This window comes from Mustelus asterias, chromosome 13 (assembly GCF_964213995.1).
Source record: "Mustelus asterias chromosome 13, sMusAst1.hap1.1, whole genome shotgun sequence".
NCBI lineage: Eukaryota > Metazoa > Chordata > Chondrichthyes > Carcharhiniformes > Triakidae > Mustelus > Mustelus asterias.
Genome location: NC_135813.1, coordinates 104,061,735 through 104,079,064, shown reverse-complemented (window position 1 = coordinate 104,079,064; position 17,330 = coordinate 104,061,735). Strand labels below are relative to the sequence as shown.

At 41.1% G+C, this 17,330-nt stretch overlaps 1 protein-coding gene across 1 annotated transcript in view; it reads left to right on the top strand.

The window, feature by feature from the left end:
- The first annotated feature begins 2,245 nt into the window (after positions 1–2,245).
- LOC144502308 (uncharacterized) overlaps positions 2,246–17,330 on the top strand; it is a 164,861-nt gene continuing 149,776 nt past the window's right edge. Inside the window, exons 1-5 of the mRNA XM_078226119.1 lie at positions 2,246–2,357; positions 4,884–5,164; positions 7,189–7,271; positions 9,272–9,377; positions 12,713–12,824. Coding sequence (XP_078082245.1) covers positions 2,246–2,357; positions 4,884–5,164; positions 7,189–7,271; positions 9,272–9,377; positions 12,713–12,824 — 694 coding nt within the window. The remainder of the gene's footprint in view (positions 2,358–4,883; positions 5,165–7,188; positions 7,272–9,271; positions 9,378–12,712; positions 12,825–17,330) is intronic.

Here is a 17,330-nt window from a genome sequence, read left to right as displayed (position 1 = left end):
GGGTGTAGAGAAAGATCAACTCAAGGTAGGTCCATTCAAAAGTCTGGCAGCAGGGAAGAAGCTGTTCTTGAGCAGGGAAGAAGCTGTTCTTGAGTAGGTTGGTACGTGATCTCAGACTTCTGTATCTTTTCCCGATGGAAGAAGGTGGAAGAGAGTATGTCCAGGGTGCGTGTGGCCTTGATTATGCTGGCTGCTTTCCGAAGCAGTGGAAAGCGTGAAGAGTCCATAAGACCATAAGACCATAAGACATAGGAGCGGAAGTAAGGCCATTCGGCCCATCGAGTCCACTCCACCATTCAATCATGGTTGATTTCAACTCCATTTACCCGCTCTCTCCCCATAGCCCTTAATTCCTCGAGAAATCAAGAATTTATCAATTTCTGTCTTGAAGACGCTCAACGTCTCGGCCTCCACAGCCCTCTGTGGCAATGAATTCCACAGACCCACCACTCTCTGGCTGAAGAAATTTCTCCTCATCTCTGTTCTAAAGTGACTCCCTTTTATTCTAAGGCTGTGCCCCCGCGTCCTAGTCTCCCCTGTTAATGGAAACAACTTCCCTACGTCCATCCTATCTAAGCCGTTCATTATCTTGTAAGTTTCTATCAGATCTCCCCTCAACCTCCTAAACTCCAATGAATATAATCCCACGATCCTCAGACGTTCATCGTATGTCAGGCCTACCATTCCTGGGATCATCCGTGTGAATCTCCGCTGGACCCGCTCCAGTGCCAGTATGTCCTTCCTGAGGTGTGGGGCCCAAAATTGCTCACAGTACTCCAAATGGGGCCTAACCAGTGCTTTATAAAGCCTCAGAAGTACATCCCTGCTTTTGTATTCCAAGCCTCTTGAGATAAATGACAACATTACATTTGCTTTCTTAATTACGGACTCAACCTGCAAGTTTACCTTTAAAGAATGCTGGACTAGGACTCCCAAGTCCCTTTGCACTTTAGCATTATGAATTTTGTCACCGTTTAGAAAATAGTCCATGCCTCTATTCTTTTTTCCAAAGTGTACGACCTCGCACTTGCCCACGTTGAATTTCATCAGCCACTTCTTGGACCACTCTCCTAAACTGTCTAAATCTTTCTGCAGCCTCCCCACCTCCTCAATACTACCTGCCCCTCCACCTATCTTTGTATCATCGGCAAACTTGGCCAGAATGCTCCCAGTCCCGTCATCTAGATCGTTAATATATAAAGAGAACAGCTGTGGCCCCAACACTGAACCCTGCGGGACACCACTTGTCACCGGTTGCCATTCTGAGAAAGAACCTTTTATCCCAACTCTCTGCCTTCTGTCTGACAGCCAATCGTCAATCCATGTTAGTACCTTGCCTCGAATACCATGGGCCCTTATTTTACTCAGCAGTCTCCCGTGAGGCACCTTGTCAAAGGCCTTTTGGAAGTCAAGATAGATAACATCCATTGGCTCTCCTTGGTCTAACCTATTTGTTAATTCCTCGAGTCAATGGATGGACTGGGCTATGTTCACAACCCTTTGTAGTTTCTTGCGGTCTTGGTCAGAGCTGAGCCATATCAAGCTGTGTTACATTCTGGTCCAAACTTCTCGGCGCAAACATTTTGAGCTCGTTTAGAAAGTCCATTCTTCGGGTGCATATAAAGTATTTTATAAAATAGGTTCTAATCTCAATCATGTTCTGATTCTGCTTCTCCAAAGAGAATCTGATATTGAAATTGTACCCACAAAGACATTGTTGTGTATGCTATCTGTAGGACTAAGTTTCTTTTCAAACATTTCGTTACTGTAGTAACAATGTTTGAAATGTGCTTTGAATTAGCATGAGGTTTGGAATGAGCTTTGCCTTTCCAAGTCCTTCAATCAGCTAATTGGTTCCACTGTCCATAAAGCAGTGCTTTGTATGTGGATTATTTCTAAGATTTTTGACACTGTAGTAGTCAATTGTATAGTCTTAGTGCAGTCAGCTGTTGTCACATTCTACCCAGATAAACCTGTACTGCATTTATTGGCAGGTCTTACTGCATTTGCCATGGGTCAGAATTGCTGAACTTGAGAGAACAAAGGAAGGCAGGCTAATGACTTTGGTTTGGTCTTCATTGTGTCCCTGAACTGCAGAATGTACTTGTGTATAGTTTATATTTACATCTGAAAATATCAGTTTGCTTCGACATTTTGAGAACCATTTTATTCTGTTGAAGCTTTTATTACTTTATCTTCTAGGCTGATCTGAAAAGCTAGAAAACCAAAAAAGACCGGGCGAAGAATGGCACAGGACAGTATTTACTATTATCGGTTGCCAGCAGTTAGGTTCATCCCTCTTGTTAATGTTATTCTGTTTGTGGAAGGAATATCTACAGTCATACTCTGGATTTTAGGTAACTCTTTATAATTGACAGTATGAAGTAATTAATTTCATCGGTTTTATTATATGCCATAAGAGACAATATACATGAACATATATTGAGTAATATGAACTAATGGCATTGATGCATGTTTTAATTGGGTGCTATCAAATCATGCTAAGGAACTGAACCTCAAGTCAGGAAAAAAAACAAAATTCTCAATTGTTTTGCTTTTTTAATGGTTGAGTAAATTTATAAGAAATCTACCCTTCTCTAAATAAGTGCTTGATCATAATTGATGTTCTTATACTCTGGTAAATTTTCAAAGTGACTGCAAATTCCCAGGGATTATGTAATATCCCTTGTTCTGATGAGGCAATGCTTGGACATTGAGAAATTAAAATTGATAACATCACCAACTGTTATGAGATGGATCTTTTTTAAGCTTAATGGGATTGATAAAGCAATACTTGACAAAGCTATTAGTTACCCCAGATTAAATAGGGTTGAACAGGATATCTTGTTCTTGCTCATGCTACCTCCTGGCTCAGAGCTGAATAACAAATTTTGGAGCTTGGAGTTGACCCTGGTTATTTTGCTCACGTTTGATCCTGAGATGAACTTTGACCTGAAGTATGACCGCCTATTTTCCATCTCTGTAACATGGGCCGACTTCAGCGCCGTCTCACTTGATTTGCTGCTGAAACCCTCATTCATGCTTTTGTTACCTCCTCCAATGCTGTGCTGCTGGTTTGCTACATTCTACACACTGTAAATTTGAGATTATCCAAAATTCTGTTTCTAACCAAAACTCGAAGCAAATCCCATTCTCCTGTTACTATTTTACTTGCCAACCTATGTTGACTCATAGTCAAGCATGATCTTGATTTTAAAATTCTCACCCTTGACCTTCCCCTTCCATATCTCTGTAATCTCTTCTAGCCCCACAGGTTAGGTGTATTGGCCATGCTAAATCCTCCCTCGGTGTATCTGAACAGACTGCCAGAGTATGGCGACTAGGGAATTTTCACAGTAACTCCATTGAACTGTTAATGTAAGCCTACTTGTGGCACTAATAAATCAACTTTAAACAAAAACTTTAATCCTCAATTTTAATTGCTCTACCAGAACCTTAGAGTTGCCTCAGCCCTAAATACATTACCCCCCTCTAAACTTCTTTGCCACTCTGCTTCACTTTCATCCTTTAAGATGTTTCTTAATACCTATCTTTAATGCCCAAGCTTTGGTCGTCTGACCTAATATCACCTTATGTGGCTCTGTGCCATACTTGTTTTGAGGGATCTTGTGCTTTTTCATTACATTAAAGGTGCTATATAAATTTAAGTTGTTGCTTTTATCTATTCCCAGAATCTACCATTTGAACATTTCCAAATGAGTTTTCATTGAAAGTTATGAGTACATTTTTGCCCTGTACAGTTAAGCAAGTTCCAAGTTAAACTTGCAATTTCTGCTGAGTTAGCCATTTTCATCTGAAATGACAGTGTCTATGTTTTGCTTTTGTATCCTGACATAAATAAATAAAATTTGCCTCCTGCCAATTGAGACCTATTGTTCCTTGTGTCTAGATGTCAAATGAGAATTGGAGTCAAATTGCCTAAGATAAGTTACAGACAAGTATCCTCCTGATGCTCAATGATTGCATTCAGTCACTTGGATGCCGAGCTGAAGGGCAGTGCCACTAATGGAGCCCTAATATAGCACAAGATGATAAAAAGGGAGAAAATTGTGACAGGGAGGAAATTCTGATAAGTTTTGCGTTTTCACAGACTTAAATTTTAGGTAACAAGGTTTGAATGTGAGAAAAGTTCAGTTTGTTCATCTGGAAAATGTTTAGTTTATTATTTATTAGTCACAAGTAAGACCTACATTAACACTGCAACGAAGTTACTGTGAAATTCCCCTAGTCGCCACAGTCCGGCGCCTGCTTGGGTCATTGCCCCTAACGAGCACATCTTTCGGAATGTGAGAGAAAACCGGAGCACCCGGAGGAAACCCATGCAGACACGGAGAGAATGTGCAAACTCCACACAGACAGTGACCCAAGCCGGGAATCAAACCCGGGTCCCTAGCGCTGTGAAGCAGCAGTGCAAACCACTGTGCTACCGTACTGCCCAATGTGGCATAATTTAATGGACAAAAGTCTTGTACACCAGATATCTTGTCCAAAATGTAACACCTTTTGTACTAAAACTAATTTGCCCTTTGTGTGTTACTTTGAACAAAATGGGAGTAAGTATTTCATTGTGTAAATTTAAACAGGAGGGGTTAAAACAGCTGTGGTTAATTTCAGGCGATGTTCAGGAATGCTAACAATACCTGAGTAAAACTTATGTATCGTTAAAACATAAACAGACTGATGTAAAAGTTACAGCTGTGATTTACATTAAAGATACCGATAAATCTCTTTTGTTGGAATAACAAGTGCTTATTATGGGTTGTTCTAGCTATTTGTATTTTGGAGCATTTGTTTTTAGTTTTCATTTTCTCGACACATTATTATTTTGTCCTCTTTAAGTATTGAAATTGGATGTTTTATAGGTGGCCGATCTCACTACTTGGAAAATGATGTACTTAAGTGGTGTTTCTGGAGGTCAACCTTTGACCTAGCAGCGTTTTGCACAATGAAAACCTGCATTCTTATAGTTATTTACCTGACGATGGAGTCAATTGCCCTTAAACAGATTGATGATCTGAACAATTCTAACCTTAAAAGGAAAAGAGAGCTGCTACATCTGATTAGCTTTATAATCTCCGGTCTTTGGGTTGCATATACCACGGCCAAAGGAATTACAATTCTGGTAACACAGAGTTATAAAGAGGTAAATATTTCTGTTTATTTGTGTTAATTTGTTAAAAGCTGCAAGTTGAGACTGTATTCATAGGAGCAGTTGCAGAGTTCCTCATTGAACTGTCATGTAAGTTAGGCGATTGTGAGCAAGAATGTGTGACCACATGAATTGAAGAAAATGCAGGAATGAAAAATCAATTTGATTTTCTCCCTTTGTTTCTCCAAATCTGGGTGACCAATTCTGGTGGACAAGGGTGATAAATAAGGGACACTTTGACTGTGGGAAGAGTTTCTTGTTACAGGACTTAATGAACAGATTTCACGGTGTGTAATATTGAAAATAATACACAGAAGATGCCCAAGTCAAACATTTCATTGCCAGAAAATGTTAGGTTGGCTAGTCAAGCAAACCAATAGTGAAGTGTTATTCAAGCTAAAGTGGGATTGGATTTTATTTCCCTGCTTGCTGCAAGCAAAGTACAATTCCTATATATACTATCCAATAAAATCAAAAGGGATAAAATCACTTGCTTTTGGAATGTTGAGACACATTTTCCTTTCACATTTTCCTTTCACTGGGCCTATGTAGGATGGATTTAAAATTCATACTGGTCCCAGCAAGACAGATCACCAGCATGAAAACTGCTTCACCTTACTCCATGTTTAAGTGTTAATGGAATGAACTAACAAATGCTTTCATGGATGCTGGCAAACCCGATGCATGAGAAAGGAACTGGGTCAACTCTTTGTTCACCAAGGAAGGAGTGAGTGGAATATGTTTGGAGCAAATGACCAGCCATCCCGGATTTTCCAAGAATGTTCCAGAATTTGGATTTTCATCCAATGTCCCAGGTCTGAGCTTCCCCAGACACCATTTGTCCCAGATTTCTCTTGTGTCTGAACCTTTTGTCTCTACACTGCTTTACATGCCCAGACTCAAACTCACACAGTCATGGGGGAATACCGCTGGCTTTCTCTGTAGGATCCCCACCCCCAGAGCACCCCTAAAGCTCATCAACCAAAGCTGAATAACTCCGAGGAGAAAGCCAGCGGTATTCCCCCATGACTGTGTGAGTTTGAGTCTGGGCATGTAAAGCAGTGTAGAGACAAAAGGTTCAGACACAAGAGAAATCTGGGACAAATGGTGTCTGGGGAAGCTCAGACCTGGGACATTGGATGAAAATCCAAATTCTGGAACATTCTTGGAAAATCCGGGATGGCTGGTCATTTGCTCCAAACATATTCCACTCACTCCTTCCTTGGTGAACAAAGAGTTGACCCAGTTCCTTTCTCATGCATCGGGTTTGCCAGCATCCATGAAAGCATTTGTTAGTTCATTCCATTAACACTTAAACATGGAGTAAGGTGAAGCAGTTTTCATGCTGGTGATCTGTCTTGCTGGGACCAGTATGAATTTTAAATCCATCCTACATAGGCCCAGTGAAAGGAAAATGTGAAAGGAAAATGTGTCTCAACATTCCAAAAGCAAGTGATTTTATCCCTTTTGATTTTATTGGATAGTATATATGGGAATTGTACTTTGCTTGCAGCAAGCAGGGAAATAAAATCCAATCCCACTTTAGCTTGAATAACACTTCACTATTGGTTTGCTTGACTAGCCAACCTAACATTTTCTGGCAATGAAATGTTTGACTTGGGCATCTTCTGTGTATTATTTTCAATATTACACACCGTGAAATCTGTTCATTAAGTCCTGTAACAAGAAACTCTTCCCACAGTCAAATTCAAGTTGGTAGGTCCCTTGCTTCATGCTGTTCCTGCAATAGGGGATCAAGTGCTTTGCGAGTCCACTTTTTCTGACTGGAATATTTGATGTTGAAATGACAGGTTCCATTGTATACTTTCTTTCAAACAGAAAAATGGATTGTTTGCCAAGGTTGTGTGTGCACAGTCATGTCTCGGTCACCAGGCAATGTGTTATCCTGCATTAAATGAATCAAGGGTACCACTGTTCCTGCATGAAGTTTAAACACTTTTATTTGTCTGTGATTATGTAAACCTGACTTTTAAACTAACTTTGTTTCCCACTGACAGATGCATCTAACTTTCAAGATTGTTTGTATTTCTACCCTGGTCTTCAGCCTGATTGAATTCCCCTTTTGTGTCTTTTGCAACAGGTAATGATGGATTGTTAACTCATCAGAACATCACACCGAGTGAGGCTTAGTAATAATGAAGGACAAAGTGTGTGTAGATTGAAGTTTTACTATGTCAGTGACACTAAAGTTGTTGACAGCCCTGCTAAGTACATGCTTTCAATAATTCAGTGTTATTAAATCTTTTGTTATCTGTTGCACCAGCAACAAGCACTAGTTCAATTTGTTATCCAGTGCCTTCAGAGCTTTTTAGCATGGTCTGGACACATTTTAAATCTAAGGGTGATTTAACTGCAGTAAGCTCATGCAAAGTGATCAAATGAAACTCTAAAAAATGCACGTGACAGGAACTAGAATGGTTTATTCAATCACGGGATGTGGACTTCACTGGCAAGGCCAGCATCAATTGTCAACCCTAATGGGAACATCTGTTGCCATGTTATTCTGGGCCTTGTAGGTCAGACTGGGTGAAGTCAGCAGATTTCCTTGCCTAAAGAACTTGAGCAAACCAAATTGATTTTTAACGATAATGCAGTGGTTTCATGGTCACAATTTTTGACATTAGTTTTCTTTATTCCTGATTAAAATAATTTTAAATTCCTCAGCTGCTGTGCTGGGATTTAAATCCTTGCCTCTGCATAATTGAGGCGGCACAGTGGTTAGCCTTGCTGCCTCTCAGCGCCAGGGACCCGGGTTCAATTCTGGCCTCGGGTCACTCTGTATGGAGTTTGAACGTTCTTCCTGTGTCTGCATGAGTTTCCTCCGGGTGCTCTGGTTTCCTCCCACAGTCCAAAGATGTGCGGATAAGGTTGATTGGCGATGCAGGGTAAATATGAGGGGTTAGGGGAATAGGGTCTGGGTGGGATTGTTGTCAGTGCAGACTCGATGGGCCGAATGGCCTCCTTCTGCACTGTAGGGATTCTATGATTCTAGCCCAGGCCTATACTTGACTAGTCCAGCAACATGACAATTATGCTTCTAAAACCTTATGAGGAAGATTAATGTTAAAACATTGGCTCATATGTGAAAACACATTATCTAGGTTAACTTAAATGTTAAGTTGGTTTGGTTAGTCACAAGGTTATGAGTTAAAAGTGTGTAGTCTAGTCTGGCACATGATGTGATACTGAAGGAGTGCCTCATAGTTATCCTTTGCCAGACCATAAAGTTACTGCAGTACTTTCCAAGTAGAGCAGGAAAGCTCCTGATACCCTGGCTTGCATTTCTCTCCCAATTCTTTGCCCCTCCCAAAATAGATTTACTAGCCATTTATTTCCTTGCTATTTGTGAGATCTTGCTGGATATAAAATGCCTGCTATGTTAGTGAAGTTAAGGACAGTGGGTGCACGTCAAAGTAATTAATTGCATATGATGAGATTTGGAGTGTTTTGAGAGAGATGCTAACTTTTATGAATGCAAGTTTGCTTTTTCTATTTGTACCAAAATTGGAACAGGTTGTGAGTTTTAAATTGATCATCGGTTTTAAGAAGAATGAGAGTCAGGTAATTGCAAAAAAGTAGGTCACTCCATATATTCAGCATCTGGATTATGTATTCTAAGCTGTATGTGTTTCTAGTCACTATAGTTAAGTGATGTCACTGTACTTTCTTATTGCTGGCAAATATGGGGCGGCGATGGCCTAGTGGTATTATCACTAGACTATTAATCCAGAAACTCAGCTAATGTTCTGGGGACCCGGGTTCAAATCCCGCCATGGCAGTTGGTAGAATTTGAATTCCATAAAAGATATCTGGAATTAAGAATCTACTGGTGACTGTAAAACCATTGTCAATTGTCAGAAAAACCCATCTGGTTTGCTAATGTCCTTTAGGGAAAGAAATCTGCTGTCCTTACCTGGTCTGGCCTACATGTGACTCCAGAGCCACAGTAATGTGGTTGACTCTCAACTGCCCTCCAAGGGCAACTAGGGATGGGCAATAAATGCTGGCCCAGCCAGTGACACCCATGTCCCACGAATGAGTTTAAAAACAAAAATTGTGAATTAATACTTTCTGCCTCAGGTTCCTGAGAAGACTTCAGATCTTTCGTATTGTACACAGCATTGAAGAAGAAAGGGACAAAAAAAATAAAGCTGATCTTAAACGCCTCTTCTCGTTGGCTAAAGATGTGAGTATTATTTATGTTAATAACTTTGTAGTGGGTAATTTCACATCAATGACTAAAATTAATTTTTACTTAAAATATTGTACTCCTATTTCTCATACCTACAGTAGCTAGAACAAATTAAATTTTTATGATTCATCATAAATGTCAGGCTTGAAGGAACTTCCAACTTCCATGTTTAGAGCAAAGTTAAGCTGTATTTTAATTTATTAAGGGAGTGAGTTGATGGGTATGGCAAATCCTGTGTATTTCTACACTTGCTGTTCAGCATGCAGTATTTCTCAAGTACTTTGGCATTACAAGAGAGGCTTTGTAAGTATTTTGATTTCTGAGGAATAATGAACCACCTGTTTTAACTGCAATGCAAAATCTCTGCTCAAAATGTGGGTGAATTTTCTGGGGGCTCTTTGAGTTTGATAGAAGTCCATAGAATATTCACATACCGGAATTAAACATTTTTGTTTAGAGTTTCCATAGATCTTCTACTGCACTCATGGTAAACAAGCAGGAGAACTTCTGCAGAAGTTTATCCCATTGATGTTTACCAGCTTCCAGCTTCCATAGATTCATTGAAGTCTTGTCTTCAATTGCAACTGCTCTTGCTTCACCTGTATTTAATTACAGCAATTGAAATTCTAGTTATGAGAATAAGTAAATTTGGATTGTTACTTAATAGAATTCTGGTCGTAAATGCTTTGCAAAAGTGTAATTATCTATATAGGAACAGGAGTAGGCTATTCAGACCCTCAATTTTAGTCTTTAATATCTATTAAAAATTGATTTCAAATAATTACACATTCAAGGGAGTTTATTTTGGTGAAAACAGGTGTTAAATGATGCTGTGTTGTAGGTGTGGATTTAGCACGCACTTTTTAGGCTAATTGATAATTTCGTGATTTAACCTTGCCAGCAGGTGTAGAAACAGACAACTGCACTTGAATGCTGACTCAAAGCAATGTTTGTGAAGCGTTATATGTAGCCTCCACGCATCCATTCCAATGAAGGTGTGGACTGTGCAGACTCACATAAGGCAAAATGTTTCAGGATGGCTCCGGGACCAAGGGAGAGGGCGCACATGTTCTTGACTATTTGTTCAAGTTCAGACCACCAAAATGTCATGCAGCCATTTTTTTTTACTTCTAACCAAAAAAGCCAATTCAAATGAAGTCCAATCATGGTCCCCACATGAGGGGCAAACAAGATCCAAGCTGACAAGACAAGTCATTGCATCCCATTTTGGGTTCAATCAAACAAGATCCAAACTGACAGGATGAGGCATTACACCCGCCCTCCGGACTTGATCTAATGCTTCATCTTAGCCGAAAGGTCGAGGTGGCTTTGAAAAATTTAATCAGGTAAAACCTCAGATGAACCTCATTGGCTACCCTGATCCTTTATCCTAGCTTAGGCAAACCACAAGCGCAGACGTCAGCACACCCCAAGTGCAATGGGCTAGCCTTGTCACCCGCCTGATCATGGTTCTGTTGCAATTCAATCGGTTACTTCAAGGTGTTCTACGAAGCTCGCCTGACCTGTAATGTTTTACATTGAATTTGGCTAGGATGAGCATGAGAGGTTTCACTTCAGGTGTGTTTCAACTGACTCACCAGGAGCTGTTATCAAAAACAAAGTTTAATTAAGAATATTGTTGACATGTATATAAGACACTTAGCAAGAACTTTTAACAATTACAAACAAGAAACACAATAATCTATAACTCTTAGGGAAATGTCTCTAATGTGTTCCAACCAAAGCCAACATCCAATACACAAAACCCTCCAAATAAACACAATACAGCATAGGTTAATGCCCACTTGTTACAGGAATCCCGCCTCCTGGGTTGAATGCTGAAAATCCCTTGTGAAGAAACTCAGAAGAGGCTGCAGTCGAATCTGTTTCGCAAAACACAGCTTCTTTAAGGCAGCATCAAACAAAGAGAAAAAAAACGGAGAGAAAGAGACTGCTTCCCAAGCCAAAACTGAAAGCTCAAAGGAAAAACCCCTATCACCTGACTGCCTCAGCTAAGCTCCACCCACTAATGACATTGCTGAAGCTGCAAGCTGCATGTTTTTTTAAAAAAAGCCTTTCTTAAAGGTACACTCACACGACAGTTCCACCCCTGCCAGGAGCACATTAGCTGCTTAATGATCCTCCAGCAACCGTTCCTGATGCAAGCTTCAATTCCTTTGCTAAGATGGCACTTTGTGTGAAACTGGGCTGAGTCAGCGTTCCAGCTCAAAACCCCATTTGGCCACCTTTGAAGCATTTTAGTAGCTAAAAATATCTGAGGAAAATTATATCCTAAAAGATGTAACATGCGTTATATTTTGCAACATTTTCAAGTTTCTATTACTAACACAGTTAAGTTACCTAATCCATTCGAACTAATCATCTATCCTATATCCCATGTCTAAAGATAATTCTACAAAATTTAGGTAAACTTAAATTGGGCCCAGATCTTCTGATCAGGATCGGAAACCTTTTTTCCAACCCAAATCGGACAAAAGAAATGTATATTTGCGCCTCTCAATAATTCTGAGGAATCCTCTAATGGAGGCTCCTTCACATCTGATCAGAACAGCAAATCTCTTGGGGAGCACCACAACCTCTTTTTATGGCACTAGCTGCAGTATTCCAGTATGTAAGAGTTCAAATGTCCCAAGTTTATTTTATCAGTGTCACAAGTAGGCTTCCATTAACACCACAATGAAGATACTGTGAAAATCCCCCAGTCGCCACACTCCGGCGCCTGTTCGGGTACACTGAGGAAAAATTCAGCATGGCCAATGCACCTAACCAACATATCTTTCAGACTACTTTGAAAGCTGCTTTGAAAATAGCTATGGAGATAATATTGGTAGGTGAGGTGAGTAAGTGGAGAGTTTTGTCAGGCTGGGGACTAGGTGGATCAGGTGGAGGGATAGTAGGTGGGTCAGGTAGTTGGAGTGCAGGGGGTGGGGTGATTAGGGTGGGGAGCAGTTGTATAGTTATCCAGGTGTGTGACTAGATTTTTTTTTCCCCAATCTAACATTTTTTTGGGGAACTATTCTGACAAGTCAGAACTGTCCAATCTCTTCGACTCTAACTCAAGACTTTTTCAGAGGGTCCGGGAAAATTTCCCATCAGAAGTTCAAACTTCCCAGGAAACTAGCAAGAAATCCTTGAATTGGGACTCCTGAGGAGTCCCGTAGTGCATCTTGGGTTGTATGTCTGGTCTTTGACTACCTGATACTGGAAGATCGAAGCCTAAATGTCATCTTATTACAATATTGCAAGTTGGAGATTGTCACGTGTGTGATATTTACTTTGTGAATATGTTTTCTTTTTCCATTTAATAGGAAATGCTGATCTGTGTTGGCGGAATGCTAGCACTAGTTGTTTCCTGTCTTTCACAGATAGTGGCTCCATTTTTCTTTGGCAAGGTCATTGATATGGCAATGGAATCAATGGGTATGTGATTTTTTGTCCCCTACGCAGTCGTAATTAGAAATGCAATATTGGAATCTGCAATTAAAGAAATTATTTAAAATGAACGTTGAGAACTCGTTTCTGATTTTAAAATGCTACCTATTTTGAACAGTGCATAATTAAAATAGAGGCATCAACATGTTCCATTGTTTCCAGATTGAAGTGTAACATTCGCAGTTATCCACCAGAGGGTGCATTGATGCTGTTTTTGGAATAAATTAAACAACCAAATCATGCCCAACACAACCAGACTTGGGATCTGTATATTTGATGGCCAAGCTATAGCCTTGATTTAAGGTGTGAATGAAAACAACTGCTTTATGTGCTGCTATTTCCTACTTACTTAGAGGCTAGTGAGGCATTTGGAGCTGACCTTGGGAATGAAACATGCCAGCGCTTCTACCAAACAAAGTGGCATGAATACACAGTGATATTTCCTGCCCGGGAGTTCCTTGGGCTTTTTAAGAAACTGAACTCCATTTAACAAAGGAACTCTGTACTTAATTGACTTTTCTGTGATTGAGCCTTAAAAATTAATTGTAATACAACTGCTGGACTGTTCTTTTCCCATTGGCAGTTTCAGCATCACTTCAACATTCACATTACCCCTGAAAGTGATGAGAGCAATTATGAGTGGTATCCTGTCGAAGGAAGTTTATCTATCTGCTGCTGCAGATGTTTCCATTTCAGTGCCTTTGTCTTCCCTGGTGCAAGAAACTGATTTTATTAAAACTTGAACTATTAATATCTTATTGCCTCGTCTATGGTGAGACAATTTGGTTAGTGATATCACTTTAGAAGAAAGTAGAATCAGAGAATCCCAACAGTACAGGAGGAGGCCATTCGGCCCATCGAGCCTGCACCGACAACAATCTCCCCCAGGCCCTATCCCTGTAACCCCATGCATTTACCTTTCTAATCCCCCTAACACTAAGGGGCAACTGAGCATGGCCCATCAACCTAACCCGCGCATCTTTGGACTGTGGAAGGAAACCGGAGCACCCGGAGGAAATCCACGCAGACACGGGGAAAATGTGCAAACGCCACACAGACAGTGACCCAAGCCAGGAATCGAACCCGGGTCCCTGGCGCTGTGAGGCAGCAGTGCTAACCACTGTGCCAGCCAAGGATGTAAAGGGAGCTAGTAAACTAATTGTGGAGTGGTTAAGCTCAGATTCAAGCTTGGTTGGTTTTTCCAGTAACCTGAGTGATATGATTTAGATTACTTGAAACTTGTTTACAATGTCTGTCGGAACATACGAACAAGTGGGCCATTCAGCCCCTCAAGCTTGCTCTGCCATTTAATAAGATCATGGCTGATCTGATAATAACCTCAAATCTGCACCCACCTACCCCCAATAACCTATCACCACCTTGCTTACCACGAATCTATCTACCTCTGCGTTTAAAAAAAACATTCAACGACCCTGCTTCCACTGCATTTTCAGGATATAAAAATGTTTGCCTCATTTCCGTTTTAAATGGATGACTCCTTGTTTTTAAACAATGACCTCTAGTTCTAGATTCCCTCACAGGAGGGAACATCCTCTCCCCATTAATTCCGTCAAGACCCCTCAAGATCTTGTGTTTCAATCAAGTTGCTTCTTACTATTCTAAACTCCAGTGGATACAAGCCTAATTAGTCCAATCTTTCTTCATAAGACAACCTGCCTGTTCCTAGCCTGATTTTCTTCAGTATATACATTTAAATTTATAGTATGTTTATTCAATTTGGTTTGTATTTTAATTTGACAACCATTACCCATCTGCTATAATGACATTGATATTTTTATATCCTGAAAATGCAGTGGAAGCAGGGTCGTTGAATTTTTTTTTAAGGCAGAGGTAGATAGATTCAACTACCTGATTGTGTTTACAGTGATAGATTGATTACCTTAAAATATTAGGAGCTTGTGGTGCCTCACCAAGGTCGCAATCTCCCACTTACACTGTTCATTTATATCCATTCCGGTATCAGAACCTTTGTTCTTGCACAGGTCAGCTCAAAGATCAATTTTTATGGAATGTCCTTGCCCACTTGCCTGCTTTCATCTTTGTGAAAAGTTAACATCTGGGGCTGAGGTCCTCCCCTAGATAACCAATCTCCTCTGTCTTTATCCAGATTCATTTGTTCCTTGTTCACTGAATTGACTTCAAAACTTTTATTTCCAAATCTCTTCACCGCCTTGTCCACCTCGTTTTGAACTTTGTAACTAGTACGCCATGTACATGAATTTGTCTGCTTGCTTGCTGTCCCATCATTATTTATTTATGACACTCCTTTACGACTATTTGAAAATCACTCTTCCTTGTTATCTTTGGACCCTGTCTTTTGATAAAAATGCCTCCAAACATATCGGGAGCGATTTCTCCCAGAAAAATTCTAAGTGCCGAATTTGTGTGAAAACTGGAGTAACTTGCGCCCATTTTTTTTTAACCGTGATTTTCGGAATGAATTTCCCACATTCCGATCACTGGCCTCCCGGACCTTTCCAGGCAAGCCTCGATGTCTTTCCAACACTCCCAGCAGCCCCAATCACCTCCTTCCCTCCCTCTGCCACAGATCCCTATGCAGAGTGGCAACGGGGCCCCCAACCAGCCCCACTGATCGGCCCTGCCCCTTGACACTGCCCGTGCTGGGTGGGCAGTGCCAAGGTGCCCCCTGGGCATTGCCAGTTTGCCCCTTGGGCAGTGAAGGGGAGGGATGTGGTGTTTGTCTCTTTAAGTGGGTCACCTGACTTGAGGGACCAGTGGTAAGAGAGTGAGTGATCACCCTACAGGGTGAAGTCCTCTATCAAGCAGAATACATCTATTAGCCATGTAGTAGACATGTGAAGTTTGGAGTGCTGCTCCAGGCAGCCTAGGGCTGCAACCTCCTGCACATAGTTTCTCATTATTAATAAATACCTTTTGTTCCTAACAAAAGTCTGAAGCCTGTTGACGACGACTTAAGTGTCCATGCTATTACACCCATAAATTTAAGAAAATGCAGATCCCACAGCCCACCTACCCGACTTCAACCTGCCATGCCAACATTGGGCACATCTCAATCCTTTCCGCACTGGCCAAGGCCTTTGTGCAACAAATTGACATAAGTGGAGCCTTTCCAGGGAACCCAGACTGCAGTTGTGTGCATCCCTATCAATGGCTCACATTGAAGACTGCCCCCGAACAAAATTCAGTGACAGGCTCCGAGAGTTCCATTTGGCCACTGCGGAAGCCGTAGCTTGGCTTGGTGATTACTGCACATGCTTCTTTTAAAAACAAAGTTGGCAACTGGAATTTCAAATATTTTTTTAAAGGTAGTGGTCAGTCCAGGGATCACAACACTGTTGGTGAAACTATCAATTTAAAATTGATAATGTACATGCATAGCCTCATCATGACGAGAGATATTACATAACCCCAGCGAGTTTGCAGCCATTTTGAAAGTTTACTGCAGCCTGCCAACATCAATTATGGGCAAAATGCGAGTCAGTATCGTCAGATCCAGAGGCACCAAAGGGATGAATGAGGGTTTCAACTGTCTGTGAACTGAGACATGAGCCAAGTCCGGTGGTGATGCAGAGGTGGAATGAGATGGTCTTAGTGATGACACAGATGAGTTTGGAAGCTCTTCTCGGGTTCAAATGTGACACAAGGTTGCAAACCAACTTGCTTATAATCTCACATTGTTGCGAGGGAATGGTTGGAGCGGGGATCTAAAACAATGGCCTCTGTCGTATCGATATTAAAATGGAGGAATTTTCTGCTCCTCAAGTACGGGATGTTGGATAAGCAGTCTGATAATTTAGCAATAGTGGAGGAGTCAAGCTTGGTGTCGTCAGTATACAGGTGAAAAGTAAGACTGTGCCTTTGGGTGATGGCACCGAGGGACACCATGTGGATGAGAAATGGGAGCGGGCCCAAACCAGAAGCAGTGGTGCCAGAGGTCGAAGAGAAACCATTGCAAGTCATCATCTGCTAATATTGGGTAAGAATGGAAACAGATGAGAGTAGTCCTGCCCAGCTAGATGACCATGGATAGGCATTGGAGGCGGATGCTATGCTCTAAACATGTCAAAAGCTGCAGAAAGAATGGGAGGAACAAGGAGGGAGAGTTTAATTCTTTCACAGTCACGTACTGTGACTTCATGACAGCAATTAAAAACTATTTTGATACTGTGACATGGACAGAAAGCTGCAAATCAGTGGCTCTGCTGCTGTATCATATGAACAAATTAGGAGCAGGAGTAGGCCATCCAACCCATTGAGCCTGCTGTGCCATCCAATCCATTGAGCCTGCTGTGCCATTCAATAAGATTGTGGTCTATCTGATTGTGACATCAATGCCATGTTCCACCACCTGCCCCTGATAACTTAGTCAAGAACCTATCTACCTCTTGCCTTAAAAATATTAATAGGCCCTGGCTCCATTTCTCTCTGAGGAAAAGAGTTCCAAAAATTCATGTCCCTCTGAGAGAATAAATTTCTTCTCACCTTCATTTT